Source organism: Orcinus orca, chromosome 19 (assembly GCF_937001465.1).
Source record: "Orcinus orca chromosome 19, mOrcOrc1.1, whole genome shotgun sequence".
NCBI lineage: Eukaryota > Metazoa > Chordata > Mammalia > Artiodactyla > Delphinidae > Orcinus > Orcinus orca.
Genome location: NC_064577.1, coordinates 39,456,905 through 39,474,762, shown reverse-complemented (window position 1 = coordinate 39,474,762; position 17,858 = coordinate 39,456,905). Strand labels below are relative to the sequence as shown.

The 17,858-nt window shown below is 58.6% G+C and overlaps 2 protein-coding genes across 4 annotated transcripts in view; both read right to left on the bottom strand.

The window, feature by feature from the left end:
• The window catches only part of SLC25A39 (solute carrier family 25 member 39), a 75,376-nt gene that overhangs the window by 12,719 nt on the left and 44,799 nt on the right, over nucleotides 1-17,858 (bottom strand). The gene's annotated exons all lie outside the window — the stretch shown is intronic.
• Nucleotides 618-17,074, bottom strand: SLC4A1 (solute carrier family 4 member 1 (Diego blood group)). 2 transcript variants are annotated; one of them, XM_033416935.2, is made up of 20 exons: nucleotides 16,956-17,074; nucleotides 13,285-13,367; nucleotides 13,091-13,178; nucleotides 12,026-12,093; nucleotides 10,984-11,164; nucleotides 10,740-10,875; nucleotides 10,170-10,293; nucleotides 9,930-10,014; nucleotides 9,583-9,779; nucleotides 8,871-9,081; nucleotides 8,239-8,445; nucleotides 7,915-8,063; nucleotides 7,610-7,804; nucleotides 6,465-6,638; nucleotides 5,931-6,020; nucleotides 5,265-5,431; nucleotides 4,530-4,783; nucleotides 3,315-3,484; nucleotides 3,041-3,217; nucleotides 618-2,384 (listed from the first exon to the last, which is right to left on the bottom strand). In XM_033416935.2, exons 2-20 carry the CDS (start codon nucleotides 13,297-13,299, stop codon nucleotides 2,109-2,111), a joined length of 2,964 nt encoding a protein of 987 aa, XP_033272826.1. In that variant the 5' UTR covers nucleotides 13,300-13,367; nucleotides 16,956-17,074; the 3' UTR covers nucleotides 618-2,108. The 2 variants fall into 2 exon arrangements, with proteins under 2 accessions (XP_033272826.1, XP_004286037.2); XM_004285989.4 differs by having other exon boundaries at nucleotides 2,151-2,346.

The following is a 17,858-nucleotide window of genomic DNA, read 5'->3' as shown; positions in this document are numbered from 1 at the left end:
GGAAGGTTGGGGTGGTGAGGGGTGATGTCCTGACACCTTCCTCACCAGGGGTGGGTCACACCTGGCCCAGCAGTCCCCTAGAGTTGCTGGAAGTGGCTGGGGGTGGGAGTGGGGGGCAGGGCCTCCAAGGGCATCACAGTGGGGGCTGGTGGAAAGCTGGTCAAGAGATGCTGTTCCTGTGTGACCGATGGCAAATCGCATTTTCTCTCTGACAATTTCTGTTAGCAGTGCTGCCCAGCCTGATGTGTCCAGGCTAAGGGGCCAACTGGTCCTAAGGGATGTGGGTTTCACTGTGCAAGGGGCAGGGGGTGCCCCTCTCCCCACCTCCATGGGTCTTGCTTATTTTGGAGAGGAGGGATGTCCGGGGCATAAACTTGTCTTCCCTTGCTCTCCCACCCCCTCACTGGGTGCCGGCCCTCTCCACCCTAGGGCTCTGGGCCACCAGCCCTGCCTCTCCCCCAACTCTAGTGCCACACCCCTCCCCCAGCCTGGCCCTTCCTGCCCCCTAGGGCCACAGCCCTACACCAGCTCCACACCATACATTCCTTCTCCACCTGGTCCAGCCCAGACCCCTTGGACCCCCGACCCTGGGAAGGGAATTCCGGCATGGCACTCACTCCACCACAGATGCATTTATTAGTAAAACCTATTCCCAAACATCAAGGGGAAGGGTGCTAGCAGGGTGAGTGACTTTTTCCACTTGTCAGTGTTCAAGGAGCAGAGGGTAGGAAGGGGCAGGGGCGTCCCAGTCAGAATAACAATACCAGCAGCTAACTTTATTGAACTCTTCTGATGGGGTCTGAGGCCAGGCGCTGTGCTAAGCAATCACTTTATAGGCAACGTCTCCTTTAATCCTTATAACAAACCTACGAAGTAGGTACCATTATCGTCCCCATTTCACAGATGAGGAAACTGAGGCATAGAACAGTGAAGTGGTGGGAGGCAGCTGTGAGCCTTCAGGAGGAACCTGAGAGCCCTCTCTCAGCCTCCTTTTTTTCTGTCACACCCTGATTCTCAGTTTCAACCATCTCTCACCACTTCCAGTTCTTTCAACTCTTTTTATATTTTTCTTTTGTAAAAAAATAGATTTTGCCCATATTCTGCAGCTCCCACTGTCTCCGACCCCAATTGGTCGAATCTGGGTTCTCCCCAAGATTTGGTTCAAGTGGAGCTGAGGACAGTGTGTCTCTAATTGGGGCTCGCGTGCGCGAGTGTGCCTGCGTGTAGCTCAAGGACAATGAAAGCTCTGAGGATACACAAGGTATAAGTTACAAACCTCCCTCCCTCCCCCTCCCCATCTCCTCCCTATCTTCCCACCCTCCCCCACCCCCATCCAAATGAAGAACAGACTGTACACTGCCCCCCACTCCCAACCCCAAGGCAAGGGCTTGTCTCAGTCACCTCTGTGTCCACGGGGCCCAGGGCCTTAGATAAATGTTTGTGGAATGAATGGATGAGTGAATGAATGAGAGCGTGGGGGAGGGAGCAGCACTTAGGAGTCCTGAGTCCCAGCCCTGATTTTGTCCTCACCTGCACCTTACCCTCACCAGGACACCTTCCTCCGCCCCAGAGAAGAGGGTCCCCAGTGGGAGCAGAGAGGGGGAAGAGAGGGACCAGCAGGGGCCTCATGGAAAGGTGAGTGACTGAAGTAGACTCTGGCCTCAGAGGTCAAATCCCAGCTGTGTGGCTCAGGAGCTCTGTGACTCTGGGCAGGCTTGAAGAAGGATGACTACTGTATAATAGTCCTTTCAGATTTTACGAAGCCCTTTTTTCACATTTATCTTTGGTCCTCAGAAACCATCCTGTAATGTGGGTGTGATTATCAATATACCCATTTTACAGATGAGGAAGCAGAGGCTGGAGAGATCCAGGGACTTGCCTAAGGTCACACAGAAAGCAGGAATTTGAATCCCCCCCACCCAACTCCCATCCTCTTTACTTCCCGTGTCTGTGTCATGAGGAGGTAGGGCTTGAATCTAAGTCTTCCAGGGTGGGACTCCCAGGTGGCAGTGTGGCCACAGGAGGGACTGCACAGCGAATCCCCCTACTGTGGGCCCCACTGGCCTTTTCTATCCAGAAAAGCCAGTCTACCCTTCATACAAGGTTTCCTAGACACCCTTTCCTTCCCCCACCCGTGGCCCCAGGGCCTCGACTGCTGCCCCAGGAGGGACCTGGGAGTCCCTAGGGTGCCCATGAACTTCTGCTTTTCCTGGGAGAGTGGGGAAGTGGAACGATGGAGGGGGCTCTGGGGCCTGGGCGCTCCCCTCACACAGGCATGGCCACCTCATCATATTCATCCTGACCATTCTCCTCATCGAAGTTCGGCTTGACATTGTCAGCATCCAGCTGCGGGGGGGGGGGCAGGAAGGACATAGGGTGAGCGGCTGAGGGCCCAGGTGAGCCCTCCCCCCAGCGCGGAGGCACCTCTGGGGTCAGGAGAGCCTGTCTCTCTTTGAACCTTGGACAAGTCTTGTCCTGTCCCTGCATCTCCTAGGGTTGGTCTAGATGAGAGGTTTCCTCAGGGTGGGGAGCCTCCAGGAATCTGGTGCCTGGGTAGGGGAGGGCCTCCAGAGGGCAGGCAGGAGACCCCTTCACGGGGGCAGCGCCACAGTGACCTGTGTCACATCGTGGAAGAATTCTACTGGAAGAGCCACTCTCCGGATGGTTTATAAGACCACAGGACTAGCCGCTCAGTGGTGGGGACCACCCAAGTGGAACACATCTCGTGAGCCTCTCAGTCCCCTCACCAGCCCTGTCATTATTCCTCTCTTTACAGGTGAGGAAACCTGAGGTACAGAGAAACGGGGCCGCTAGCTCCAGGTCACACACTGGGATGTGGCAGTGCCGGGATTTGGACGCAGGCCCCAACCTAGACCTTAATCACGATGCTCTTCTGCCTTCCTTAGTTCCCAGACACACTTCTCACATTCGCTGAGCCCCACTGATGTCCCCTTGCTGCCCTCTGCTCTGGAGTTGTGCCCTCTGGCCATAGGAAATGGGGGGGAGGGGCGCGGGCTGGGTGGTGGGAGAAGCAACTCACACACTGGAGCTCCAGGTTCTGGAAGATGAGTGGCAGCAGGAAGTGGCGTAGGGGCACCGTGAGGATGAGGATGAACGGCAGGGCCAGCGAGATGGCTTTGATGCTTCTCACCACCCACAGCACTACCAGGCAGATGATCTGAGTGCCCGTGAACAAGTGCATTCGCCAGGTTCTCACCTGCGGGCGGAGGCTGGGGTCATGGCCTGCCCTGCCCAGGCACCCGGCCCCCCCCCACCCCCCACCCCTGACCTGGGCAGCCGGGAGGGCCCCGTACCCGCTTGGCGTAGGGCACATCCGGGTGGTACTTGCGCGGCTTGAACAGAAGCAAGATGCGGTCAAAAAGCTGGATGCCACTGAGGGATGTGACCCCCATGTAGAGGAAGATGCCAAAGAGCACAGCCAAGGGGATGTGGGACAGGATGGGCCCCATGAGGATGGACAGGCCTGTGGGGAGATCCACGCAGTCTTAGCCCCAGCTGCCCCAGAGGATCGGCACAAGCAGAGGCTGGGCAATGATGTCACAGGGACTATATGGAACCCTTTTTGTGGATCCTCTTTTTTTTTTTCTGGCCGCGCCGGGGACCTTCTGGGATCTTATTTCCCCAACGAGGGATGGAGCCCGGGCCCACAGCAGTGCAAGCACCAAGTCTTAACCACTGGACCACCAGGGAATTCCCTGGATCCTCTTAATAGATATTACCCCCATTTTGCAGATGAGGAAGCAGACTCAGAGAGGTGAAGCAAGTAACCTAAGGCCACACAGCTAGTAAGTGGCAGAGCAGGGAGTCAGACTCTTGCCTGCCTGACTTCAAAGCCTACTCCTTTAACCTAGGGAGTCACAGAGGGCAGAGAAGCCCACCTTTCCTCTTACCCTGGTCCAGAATGCCTCCATCACCCTCCACCTACCCAAATCCCAGCCCTCCTCCAGCTAGCATCAGCTTCGCCTCCTTTAGGAAACTTCCCTGGCCTCTGCATCCCGTGGCGCTGCACACACCAAGCCCAGCTGGACTCTCAGCTGCTCTGGAACTCAGATCAGTGACCCTCTGTCTTCACCTCACACCCCCACCCAGGAGCACTGCCCTTTGTATGAGTCACAGAGCAGCTGAGCTAGAGAGAGCTCAGCATCTAATGAACCCTGTAATGGTGCAGAGAGGGAAACTTGAGGTCCAGAGACAAGGTGGGATACCTAGTCAGCAGCGGGGCAGGGCTGGAGCCCACAGTTCACTGAACTGTTGGAGAAGCTCAGAGTACAGGGTCTTGTCTAGAGAAGCTTCCAGTAATGGAGTGCCCTCCCCATCCCCCTCAGATCCCATTTCAGTGCCTCGGGTATTTCCTCCAGAACTCCTTCATGTGAATAACTGACACTGGGGAGATGTGGGCAGTGGGTGTCTGGGGAGACCTGGCTGCAGGGTGGTCAGGGCTGGAGGGGCACTGGATCCTAAGGGGCAGGGGCTGAGGGTGCTGGAAAGTGTGGCCAATCCTCACTCACCCACGAGCACAGAGACCAGGAGGCCGCTGATCCGCTGTTCCTTGACTTCCTGAATCTGGGCTGCAGCCCCTGGGGTACTGGCCTTGCCCATGACCGTAAGGGCATTGGCGTGGGTGACAGAACGCACAGTGGTGGCACTGAGCCAGGGCATCCCAAAGAGGGTGGCCACCCCGCCCATGCCCATGACCAGCAGCAGGTCCAGGTGGAAGCCAGAGCCCTTGGCCACCTTGCGCTCCGGTTTGCTGATGATCAACCTGGGGGTGTGGGAGGTCAGGAGTGAGCAGGGCTCTCCTTCACCCCAACCCCCTTCACCCTCTCTTTCCTCCCCTAGACTTGGGTCCCTCTGTACTTTAGTTTATCCTTCTTTGCCCGTCTCCCTTAGAGTTCCTTTCTCCCCTCCCTCCTGCACCATCTTGAGAAATCGAGACTCTAAGAGCAGAAGTGTTTTCATCATCACCTAGAACACCCACCGGCCGATCTACGCTGAAGCTAAAGAAACATACGCTTCAGGGAACCTCACGGGCACAGGCCCTTTCCAATATCTAGCGCCTACTTTTATATTCTCTTTATTAAAAAGGGCTCCCTAAATAGTACCACGTCATGTCCCACAAAACCTGGACCTCCTGTCCGTCCATCCTTCCTACTAGCATTCAGTCCCTGGTGTCCTGCCTGCCTGGAGCCTGTCCCTTTCTCTGCCTCGGACCCTCCCAGGCCCAGTCCCACCCTGGGTCTTACGTGGTGATCTGGGACTCAAGGAAGATGAGGATGAAGACCAGCAGGGCGGGCAGGGCGGAGGCAAACATCATCCAGATGGGAAATGGCTTATATAAGCCCAGCGGGTGGATGAGCCAGCCTCGGGCCGAGGTGTTGGACACGGTGAGCCCTTTAGGTACACTGAGTTTCTGTGGGAGGGGGATGCTGGTGAGAACACCTGGGGGCAGGGGGCTGGGGAAGGGTGGGGACAGGGAGAACCAGGGTCCTGGGCCCTTGGGAACTTACTTATATTGAGCATCTACTTTGTACTCAGTCACTGCACTAAAGCCCTTTACATACATTTTCTCATTCCCTACTTTATAGATGAGGAAACAGGATCAGCGAAGTTATGTAGCTGGCGCTGCATTGCACAGCTATTTGGTAGCAAAACTGAGATTCATACTCAGATCAACCTGGCTTCAAAGCGGATTCTTTCCTACTGCTCTGGATTAAGGAGTAAAAGGGGGCAAACTGACCCAGGCCCTTTCTTCAGCCAGAGGTGTCCCGAAGGGCTGTGGGAAGAACATGGGGCTGCTTGGAGAGACAGGACTGGGGAAGGGGTAGTTCTAGCTGGCTTCAGGTTTGGGAAGGCAGTTTGGGGGAGGGTGCATGCTGGGGGAATGAAATAAGGGTGGGGGAGAGGGTCACCTGGGTGTAGGTGTCCTGGATGAAGGCATCCACCATGACCATGATCAGGATAGAGATGGGAACCCCAAAGTCCCCAATGACTCGTCGCAGCTGAGGGCAGGTGAAGGGACCAATGGTCAGTGCCCAGTTGCTTCCCACCTCTCACCTGCCACTTGCCCCCACTCCTGCCCCGTCTTCACCAGGGGGTCCCACTCTCCCCAGGGGGAACATCTAATGCCCTGTCCTGCTTCTCAACATACCTGCCTCCTTTCTTGTTCACCTGGCCCAGCCCCACCCCCGGCCCCACAGCTTCTCCACTCCCTTCCAAGAACTGTCCTTGGTTCCCCACTGGGTTCTCAGCCTGGACGTGCTGAGAAAGTGAGATGCGCTTGTCTCAAGAGTAAAATCCTGCATGATGAGGGGGGAGGGCGGCTTGGAATCGGAAATGGGAATCTAGGGTAAGAAGGGGAACGAATGGCGCTGGGAAAGCTGAGGGGAGTGCTGTAGACTGGGACAGGGCAGTGTAGGCAAGGACAGGTGGGGGGATGTGCTGACCTTGCCAGGGAAGTAGGAGCTGTTCTTGAACTTGCGCAGCGTCATGGCGAACAAGAAGGTGCCAGCCATGAGCACAAGAGAGAGGAGGGCTGTGTTGGGCAGGGGCGCCTGAGGTTTGGGTATTCTTGTCACATTGCGGTCATAGTTCTCCAGCAGTGGGTGGTCCTGGAAGATCTGCAGCAGAAAAGCAAGGCATCCTCTTTCCTCCCATCCATCCATCCTCCAGCCATCGTGATACAAGCATCATGTATCATCTCTCTATCCATCGTCCACCCATCCATCATCCAACTCTCTATTCAGCGTCTGTCTCTCTATCCATCATCCGTTCATCCATCCATCTGTCTATGCATCATCCCTCTACCTCTCTTCTTCCTCAACTGACATAGTAACAGAGAGGCAATGGGATTCCACAGCTTGGTTTTCGGGACTGAGGACCAGGCTAGGCTTGGGCGGGGCAGGCCATGGAGGAAATGAAAGTGTGTGTGTGTGTGTGTGTGTGTGTGCGCGCGCGCGCGCACACGAGCATCCTGGGCCTGGGAGCCATGAGAAGGCTGGAGGGCAGGAAACAAGTGCCAAGGAGGTTCCTAAAAAGACTTAGGCTCCAGACACTTGGAAAGCAGAGAAGGACCCACCGACCAACAGGATCGGGTAGATGAACAGGATCCACCCTTCCTCCGTGTAAAATGCAGACACAGAGGCAGGCATGGTTTAAGGTGACAGAGCTGAGGAGGCGGGGCCTGCCCTCTGCAGGCCCTGCAGTTCCTAAGGGCAACTGCAGGAGGAGTGGCGGACTTCAGAGTCTCCAGGACCCCTGCTACCCCGCCATGCCTGCAGTTTCCCACATTCAGTCTCACACGTGCCCACTGGTTACTGCATGTGGTTATACACGTGGGCCTGTGCAGGCAGAGGGGAGCTCTCATGCACCATCACTCCGCACAGCCATGGTGAGAATACCGGCCCACAGACAGCAGGCATCCACATGTATGTGGTCACAGTCACATACCGTGAAAACACGGCCACATAAATGCCGTACAGACGCATGTGCAATGACAGTCACACAGCTTGTGCACGGTCACACACACACACAGACGTACGCGCACACACATGCACGCACACGTGCCTCTTAACACTCCCATGGCCCTCACCGTGACCAGCTTGGAGAAGGTCTCATAGATGAAGATGAGGGAGATGAGGAAGGAGAAGATCTCCTGGGTGTAGCGGGAGATGAAGCGGACCAGGAAGCTGCCCTCGAAGGCCACCACCAGCACCACCAGCAGGACGAGCCAGAAGCCAATCCACACGCGGCCCACGATGTACTCCAGGCCGTTACTCTTGCAGAACTGTAGGGTGTCAGAGGGAGCTGGGGTCAGGTAAATGGGCCCAGGCCCCGTGCATGAAGCAGCAGCCAGGGGCCAGTTACAGGGTGACAGTGGGGCCAGAAGAGAGCTACCGAGAAGAAGGCTTCCTCAAACACGAGCAGGGGTCCTGAGAAGCCCACCACGAGCAGGGGCTGAGCCGCCAGCAGGGAGAAGAGGATGCCCTGCGCCGCGGTGGAGATAAGCAGTTCCGACACACCCATCAGGTTATGGGTCTTTTCTCCTGTGGATGGAAGTGACAGTGCAGTCAAGGTCAAGGTCATTTCCAGAGGCCGATAGAGCATCTCATGGACAAGATGATGTAGGGGTCCAGAGTGTCAGATCGGGGCAAAGTCAGGGCTGATACTGAGGCCAGAGGGTCGGAGGTGAGGGTTAGTGGGACACACAGAGGCACTGACCCAGGAGGCCACCGAAGGTGATGGCGGGTGACAGGGCGGCAAAGTAGATGAAGATGATGGCAGACAGGACCTGGGGGTTCAATGCGTCTGTGATGTCACTCAAGTAGCGGGGGTAGCGGCGCCGGATGTCACGTACCAGTCCCCCGAAGAGCCTGCCTGTCCGCTGCAGAGGGTCATCCTGGGTGTCCTCTAGACCCCCATTCAAATCTGTAGTGAAGGGCAGGACCACGGTCACGGGGGGTGGAAGGGGGAAATGTGGGGAAAAGGGAATCGAGAAGGGGATTGTCTGATGGGAATGGGGGGGTCCAGGAGGCTGGGAGGCATGAGGACAGGGAGAGGGGACATGGGAGGTTTAATGGGAAGAGGGGCGGTAGGGGCTCACAGGGCTGTGCTGGGCTGTCTGGAGGTCTGGGGGCTCAGCAAGCCCAGGGCTGGGCAGGGCAGGTACCCAGGGCTGGGCAGGGCAGGTACCCAGGGCTGGGCAGGGCAGGTGCCTAGGGCTGGGCAGGGCAGGTGCCTAGGGCTGGGCAGGTCAGGTGCCCAGGGCTGGGCAGGGCAGGTACCCAGGGCTGGGCAGGGCAGGTACCCAGGGCTGGGCAGGGCAGGTGCCCAGGGCTGGGCAGGGCAGGTACCTAGGCCCTTGAGGAAGCTGGGCTCTGGCTTGGCTGAGCTGGGCAGGTAGCGTCTTTTCAGCAGCTCCTTCTGCACGGGCACCAGACTGAGCAGGGCATCCTCAGAGGGCGCGTCCGTGGGCGGCAGCACCAGACTGCAGTCTAGGAAGCCCTCTAGGGAATGCACCAGCATCTCCTTGTTCTGGGCCAAGTATGCATCAGTGCGGAACACCTGGGAGCAGGAAGGAAGGTCAGAGCCACGAGGACCTGCTCAACAAAAGGATCCAAGAGGCCAGAGCCAGGGCCTAGGGGCCCCTCTGCCCCAGCCCCTGCTTGCTGGGAACTGCTTTTCCTTCCCCGCTGGCCTTCCACCTTCTGTTCTGAAAGGGCTTTGGGGAGGCAGACAGGGCCCTGAGTCGGGAAAGGAGAAAGAACTAAAGCGAACCAGGTGGCTCATACCAGACCAGATGGAACGAGAGCAGATCAGGCTGGACCAGGCCAGACCTAGCCAGACAGAACCGGGGCAGAGTGGGCCAGACTAGACCAGGCCTGATCAGGCAGGGTTAGGCCAGACTACACGGGCCTGGACTCCCCCTGGCCAGACAGGACGGAAGCAGCTAGATCAGACTGAATGGGCCAAACTAGTGAAGTTAAAGTAACCGGGGCTGGGGACGAGGCCTCAGCTGCCACCCAGCCCCCTGGGCTCCCCCAGCCCTCGCCGGCCCCTCCTCACCCTCTCTGACATGAGGGTGGCAGCAGCCCGGCCCAGCTGGGTGTAGTCGATGTTGGGGGCCTCAGGTCCCAGCAACACGATGAGGAAGCGCACAGGGACTGCCGGCCCCTCTGGCTCCTGTGGCTTCTGCTCCGTCTCCATGGGCTCCTTTAGTCGCACAAAGCCCAGCACTGGCCGCTCCAGGAACCTGGCACAGCCTGTTGGGGACAGACGAAGTGAGGTGGTCGGGCCAGGCCAAGGGGGGCACGCTGCTGGGGTCCAGGCTTAGGGAGAGGCAGGCTGGGCCAGGGCAGGAGGCAGGAGCAGGGGACAGGAAGGGGTGAGGGACGGACGCTCTGCCCACTTACCCACCAGCACCAGGGTGGCCTCCCGGTCCTGGGGACTCCTTCCCAGCATTCCAGATGACGAGTGCCCTTCCGCGCTCCCCTCTCCCTGTTGGAAGGAGGGTGGTGAGGGGAGTCCTCCGGCCACTCTGGACCCTGGACACTGGAGCAGCCCACCCCGTCTGCCCTACCCACTCTCATTTCGAACCATGTTCAGGCTGGGAGCTTTCCAGCTCTCCTCACACACCCCTGGTACAGCCTCACCTGCTCACAGAAGAGCTCTGTCTCCAGCGAGGGATGCTGTGGGAGCAGAGGCTGTGAAGGGTCCCCAGAACGTGTCAGGACTGCAGGCTTCACACTCCCCAGGGCCTCCACGTCTCTGGCGTGGCTGCAGGACGACACACAGGGGACATGGGCTGAGTAGGCTGCTCCGCCTGGGCTGTCAGCAGAGTGGAGACCCGTGGTGGGAGGGACGTGGGACTTGCCAGTGACCAGACTAGAGAGGCCCAGGGCGGAAGGAGAATCAGCCTCCTCTGAAGGACACTGGATGGAAGCGGGTGGCCTCTGTCTGGAGTGACTAGGTAGAGCCAGAAGAAGGGATGGAGAGAGGGACCTTGAGAGTCCGCCCTCCTGGGGACCAGCGGCCCCCAACCCTGAGCGTGGAGACGTGGTTACCGCTCGAGAGGTGCCGGAAGCAGGAGACATTGTGGAAGAAAAGTGGGACCCAGCCTGGTCGGGAGGGGCCATCTGGACCCCCAGGGAGAGCTTGGGGCAGGCGGGCCGGGGAGATGGGCCCTGTGGGTGTGGAATCCAGGGCCTGGCAGGCAGGGGCACCTGTGTTTGAGCAGCAGGACCCGGAGCAGATTTTCTCGGTCCTGAGGCTGGATCTGCCCCTCGAAGATAAACCTGTCCAGCAGCTGGCTGGCCACCCCGGCCAGGGATTTCTCTGGCAGGTCCAGGAGGACAGTACCTGCAGGCAGGGGAGGGGTGAACGGGCTGGCTGGCCCTGGCCCTCCTCCTCCCTAGCAGCTTCGCATGCAGGGGCCACACGCAGAGGGGCACAGAGGGGCTCACTCACCCTTGGCAAAGGCTTTCTGCAGCTCCAAGAGGCTCCAGAAGGTGAGGTAAGACAGGTGTGGGCGGCCCCATATCCCGTCCTTCCCCAGGTTCTCCTCTAGCCGCACCCAGCGCGCTGTCTCCATCCACTGTAGCTCCTGGTTCTTTTCATCCATCACCAGTTCCCGCAGCTCCACGACGACCTGCAGCCCCACAGGCCTGAATTAGTCCCTCGGGCCCCGGGCAGGGCTGTGGGGAGGCTGGAAGCCCAGGGCACGGTGGGCACTCAGCAGGCTCTGAGAGATGTCCATCAGAGGCCCAGGGGTCCTGGAGCACTGAGGGCAGAGCCTGAGCTCAAAAGGCACCGTCGGGAGCTCCATCCTCAGGGTGTAGAGTGAGGTGTGACCTGTGAGGAGATGACTGGGGGTCCCCCACCTCTGGCTCTGTTCCCCAACCTCCTGACCAGGCCCCTCACCCCATTTCAGAGGCATTTGAACAAACTCTGGGGCAAAAGGGCTGCTAGAGTGGGCAGGAGAGGAAAGAAGAGGGAAGCCTTTGGGGTCACTGGGTCAGCCTCCTGCCTCCAAGACTGTCGTGTGGGCTCAGCATGCCCTTGGGGTTCCTTGGGGCCAGATGGCCAGTCCCAGGGGCTTAGCTGAGGGCAGACCCGATTTTCTAACCAGCTAGACCGTCTGGAGTCCAGCAAGGACGTGGGGGGCCTTGGGGGACTGGGCTGAGGAGAGCATGTATTTAATTCTGTGCTTCCCCGGGGAGTAACTGACAGCCCAGCCAGGGCCAGCGGACCTGGTGGCTCCGACCTCCAGCTGTCCATTTATCTCTGTCCAGGGAGCTCCCCCATCAGTGGAAGGGGGCCCCGGGTCTCCCCCCTCACTGGCAGATGTCCTTTACCTATTTCCCAGGAGGCCCATTCCTTCTCTCCCTGTTTGTGGGGTCCCCCCCATCCTGAAACTGTAGCTATCCCTCTGCTCCTCTCCTCCCCTGGTAGAATGATGGATCCCAAGGGCAGCACAGGAAAGAGAATCGGGGGAGGCTGGGGTGCTCACCTCGAGGACGTCTGGGGGGCGGTGCGACGCGGTGTGGTAGTCTGTGGCTGTCGGTTCGGTGAGCTGAGCTGAAAATCAAGAAGCCGGTTAGCGCTGGCCGCAGACAATTCCCGCAAGACTTTCCTGCACCACCAGCATGAGCCTTGGACACCACAGGGATGATGCCGCTCTCCCTCCCCTTGCCCCTGGCTGGGACCCTGCCCCTGCTGCTCAGTGGGCTGTGGCCCCCCACGCGTGTTCTTGGCTGCCCAGCCTGGCACTGTCACTCCCCATCTGAGCACTGTGGAGGACCCCTGGGGCTCATCCTCAGTGGTGACGAGGAGGGTCATCTCCAAGGGGACTGGGGAGTCCTGAGTGGCAATTCTCTTCCCTCTCCTGCTACCTTCTGGGGCCAGATTCCCTTCTTTCTTCCCACCTGCCTCAACGATCCCACCAGCCAGTAGCTTCTCGCTGCCTCCAAGTGGAGCTTGGGTGCCCCGTGGGGTCTGCCCTTATATTATTGGCCCCTACACCCCCAGCCCTCATTTCCCAGAGGGGCCTCTTATCTCCAATACCAATTGCTAGCACTTAAGTCCTGTTGACAGTAAACAGGTCCCTTCCCGGGGCTCCCCAACCGAGACCTTGGGCAGAGGTCCAGGAAGGTTTCCTGATGTTTCTCCGCCCTGAGGGTCTCTACGGCCCCCCCATTTCTCAGGACTCCTGGACCCCCAAACAGAACAATGTTCCCAGAACAGGCCCAGTGCCTGGCCTGGAAGCCGGCATTGGATAGGCACGGGTGGCATGTGGGCTCATGCCCTCGTCCCCGACAGGCCTGGCTGCCCTCTTACAAAATCTAAGGGGCACAGTGATGGGTGACTGGTCCTGCCTCCAGCACCCACCCCCAGTCACCTCCTGTGATCATTTCAAACAAAACTCTGTTTATCCTTCAATCAGCCAGGATTGTGGGAGAACTGGCCCTGGGGCTGGGCCGGTGGGGAGCGGGGAGAAGGGGAGGACAAGTTCCCCACCTCTGTCTAATGGGGCTCAGCAGCTCATCCCAGCAGGAGAGATGGAGATGGGGCTCACCTTCTGCTTCCTCCACCTGGAGCGTGGGGAATCCAGGGTCTTCATATTCCTTCTGCTCTAGAAACTCTTCCAGCTTATCTTCATTCTCCTGTGAGAAGGTGCCATCAGGGCTGGGCTGTGGAGGGGGCTCCACAAACCTCCGTGAAGGTAGGAGTCCAGGGTTAGGAGCCCTGCACATGCCACCCAAGACTCACCTGTGAATCCCCCATGGCGCTGTCCTGATTGTTCAATTGTCTGCAGTGATCTGAGCCCCCAGCATAACCCACACTGCAGGTCCCTGCAGGGGAAAGGCACAGGCTGAGTGAGGCACAGGACAGCCTGGGGTCTCCCATTCGTCCCCACAGGAGGCTGTATTTGAGTGAAGGGGGATCCCAGGTGTTGGGAGACAATGGGGTCAGAGGAAAGAAGTGTGAGTAGGCGGTTGGATTTGTAGGTCTGAGGGCAGGTGCGCAGGGGCCGGAGAGACAGGGCAGAGCAGGGAAGATGAAACTTAGCTGGCAACAACCTAAGGATGTTTGGGAGGATGGGAGGGGGGGTGTTCTTCCAATCCGACTCCTTCCTCCATCCACCAGTCCTCACCTGGCTTCCTTTTCTGCCCAGCCCCAGGAATCACCAACTCCAGGAACATGAAGTGTCCCTCCTTCAGGGAGCTTAGCTGAGAGTCTCCACAGAACACCCTCTTCTCCCAGAAATGGCTGCCTCCTCCTGGGCATGGGGCTGCAGTATCCTTAGGAGTGACTCACAGGTCCTGGATGATATGGCCTTGCTTCTCTCCCCTACTCCATCTTGAACCCCCTCTCTCTTGCTCTCTCACCACCTATTCCATTGGCCTCCTTACCAAGCCCTTTCCTGCCCCAGGGGCTTTGCACATGTAGTTGGCCACATCCTGGATGCCCCTACTCCCACACTTCAGCCCTTCCCACATCTCAGCTCATATGCTGCCTCTTCAGATTCCCTTCCTGACCACCCTAACAGTCACTAACCCAATCTGTCATTTTCTGGTTTCTTAATTCATTTGTGGATATATGGTCTGAGGACGCCTCTAGAAAGGAAGCCACATGAGTGCTAAGCTCCTGTGCGTCTCAATCCTCACTGGATCTCCCACTCCTAGCAGAGTGGTTGCCACGTAGTAGGCACTCAATAAGTATGTGTTGAAAGAATGTAAGAAGGGCTCCCCCTTGCAGGCTTGGGGCTCTGGGGCTGGGGAGCCAGGATGACTAGGACCCAGCCAGGAGGCAGTGGAGCCCTGCGCCTCCATTTTCTCAGTTGTGTCTCTAGTGGAGAGGAAGGATGCCCACTGCAGGAATGTGAGGACCAGCCCAAGGAGAGCACAGGGGTGCCCTGGCGCGGCCCCAGGCTGCATGTGCAGGGACATCCTTCTCCGCCTTACCCACGGCAGCAGAGCGCATTGTAGCAGCAGGCATTTGGGTCAGGTTGACAAATGTGCCCACTCTGTGCCTGGCATGGAGCCTGGGAAGTTGAGATGAACAAGACACTGTTCTACTCTCCAGAAGCTCGCAACCCTGACTGGGGAGACAAGCTGGGAACACGTGACAGGCTAAGGTGTTCAGGAGAAAACACGTGCCCCAGACAAACACAAGCAGTGAGCAGACCATGCTGGGTGCTGAGGGTGCCTGTGGCAGGGGGAAGTAGGACTCGCAGTGGGGCTGCAGGCGGAGCGTCTCTGGTGGAGGGGACACTGGTGCTGGGTCCAGAAGCACCGGTGGGATGTGAAGAGCTGAGAGGTGGGGAGGGCTAGCCCGGGTGCCAGGAATGGTGGGCAAGATGCAGAGAGAGGACCATGCGAGACAGGGCTGGGTGCCGTGGGAGGGAACAGGGCAGGGAGTATATACGGAAAGAGCCATTCTGAGGAATGGTTGGCCCTGAGGTCCTTAGAGATAGAGAGAGGGGCGTGAGTGAGCCCCTGACCTACACTGAGAAACGCAGGAGTCCCTGCTTTGGGGGGTTGTAGGGCAAGTGATGGCCTTTGGGGGGGCGGTTTCCAAAGCCTGAGGATGGGGTGTCCCTACTGCAGGGGACTTGCCCTTTGAGGAGTCTGGTCATGCGCATTTTTTCTCTCCCTCTTCTGTCCCTCCGTGTCCCCTTCTCCTCAGGTTCCCCTGCCTTCCTCTTCTCCCATTTTTATTCTCTTTCTCCCTTCTCTGGCCTTGTTGCCTGAGGTGCTAAACATACGCCACGCCCCCCCCCCACACCCTATGGGCTGGGACTGTGGTCTTAGTTTCCCATTTGGGAGGGGAGAGGGTCAGAGGGTCCCTTCGGAGCCCGAGAGCCCAGACATCCAGGCTGCCTCTCTGCCACTGACTGTCAGCTCCCCGCCTCTCTCTAGGGCTCAGTCACCCTGTCTGTACAATGGGACACCTTCCTGCTGGGGTTCTGAGACTTCAGTGAGAGAGGAGAGGGGAGAACAGAGGTGTCTCGAGCTCTGCTGGGGCCTCAGAGGGTGCAGCCATGACCCAGATTGTAGCCACCACCAGGCCCAGCCGCCCCCCAGCTGCAGGCCTTGCTCTGCTGACACTGATAAGAGCCTGGACCCTGATGAAGCGCACCAAACACCTGGCCAGCCCGCCAGCCAGGGCCAGGCAGATAAGGGGAAGCAGGGCATCTGAAGCCCCGGAAGTAGAGCACAGCTGGAAGAGGCTGGTGGGGGCGGCGTGGACCACAAGGCGGGGAGGGCTCCCTGGTGGCAGAGCACCAACTTTGTGTAATCGTCCCGACACCATACACGGCTGTGCCGTTTTATCTCTCCCCATATCACTCTGTGAGGCGGGTAAGGTCATTAGCCTCGCTTTACAGATGAGAAAGCTGAGGTTCAGAGAGGTTTACTGCTTCGGTGCCCTAGCAGGTAGGTAGCAGAGGCAGGATTAAACCCTGCCCTAGCTGACTCCAGCTACACCTCTAACTATTGCCCTGAGTTGTCTCCCAGAAGAGAAAATAGCTATTAGCTGGTTTAGTATCAGTGACTAAGAGCATGGACCCTGCAATCCAGCTGCCTGGCTTCAAATCCCAGCCCTGCCACTTACTGTGTGACCTTAGGCAAGTGACTCAACCTCTCTGTGCCTCAGTTTTCTCATCTGTAACATGGGGCTAATCATAATGACATCTACCTCATAGGCCTGTTGTAGCGTTAAGTAAGTTCACATATATAAAGCGTTTAGACTAATGCCTGGCACAAAAGAGCTGTCGTTTGCTATCGTTCTCACTGCTACTGGGGATCAAGTACAGACTTGCTATCTTCATCCCCCTCTGATTTTTTTTCAATTCCCATGGAATTAACCTAAGTGTTTTGAGATCCTCAGGTGGTGGGGGACTCCTCCTTTCCCTCCAAACACCCCCTAGGATGGGGACAGGGCCAGGTCTCCCTGGTTAGATTCCCTGGAAGTGCTTCAAAATGAGAAGCCGTGTCAGCTGACAATTCTCCTCTTAGGAGGGAGACGGGGTGGCCTGGGGGTGCCCATACGCGGCGGAAAGAGGAGGCTGAGGGGAGAGACCCAAGCCTGTTCGATTCAGGGGCTGTTAAATAGGAACCTGACAAGAACCCACACCTGGAGGGGAATCAGATTTGCCCCTCCACACGCACTCACCCAGCCAGCTCACCCACCGCTGCTGCCGCGTGCCAGCCTTTTCTTCCTAATACCTGCCGCCCCACTCTTCCCAGCTGCAGGGGCCAATGGGCCTGTGCCCTTAGGGGCAACAACACACATTGTAACGTTCTCATCCCACCCACCAGCACCCCTCTCGCAGGTCCAGCATCCATGCCCAGGGGCACAGATTCAGGTTGGGCACCTGCAGAAACCCTCAGGACAGGCACCTCAGGATCACCCCAGCCCCTCCCCGCCCTGCTCACCTGCTCACGAGCCTCCAGGTCCCTCGGCGAACTCCTGCAGCCGCCGTGGCCTCTACGACCAGCTGAGCTCACACCCGCTCTAACCGCACTTGGTCCTCGCTCCCGCACCCCTGGGGCAGCTCCCAAACCCCTGACTCATGCCCCCGCCTCCTAATCTGCCCGCCCCATGGGCCCTGGGAGCCCCTTCCACCCCCTGCCCCGCTCCCGCTGGATGCCCAGTAAACAGAGTTATCTCTCACCCACATCTGGACAGCTGTGAGTCTGGCCCACCCCACCCAACCCCGGATGGCCAGCCTCCAAGGCCTCCCAAGGCCCTCCTGTCCCCTACGAGTCTCCTGGGTCTTCCTTCGTGGACTAACATTCGATGGCTGGGTTCCTGGAGCTCCCAGCCTCCCAGTGCGTCTGTCCCAACATCTGGATGCCCCTGTCCTGCCTCTGTCCCTCCTCATTCTGGCCAGGCCCCTCTGCTCAGGTCCCAAGATGCACAGGCGCTTGCTTTCTCCTCCCTCCAGTCCTGGTGCCGTCCCTCGGGACTCACTCACTCTTCCTCTGTAGCCTTGCCCTCGGGGACCGGTGTTCACGGAGGGGGGGCACCCAGGCAGCCACTGCCCTTTCTTGCCCCAGACTAGGGCACCCCCTCCATCCTCTCCTCAAGACCCCAACCAGCTCCGAAGAACTGGCGCCTGGGCGCTAAGACGCAGCCCTTCAGTCAACCTGAAACAATCTCAGGTCAACAAAAACAACGTCTCCACACGGAGCTCCGAGCTCAAAAAGCCCCAATGTCTGGGCACACTGACTCCTCTGTCGGCAGCCCCACCTAGGCCCCGGGGCCCGAGCAGCCGGCATTCTCAGCTCCCACTGCCACCCCCCAGCAGGGCAGTCTCTGCTCTTGGCGGGAACTAG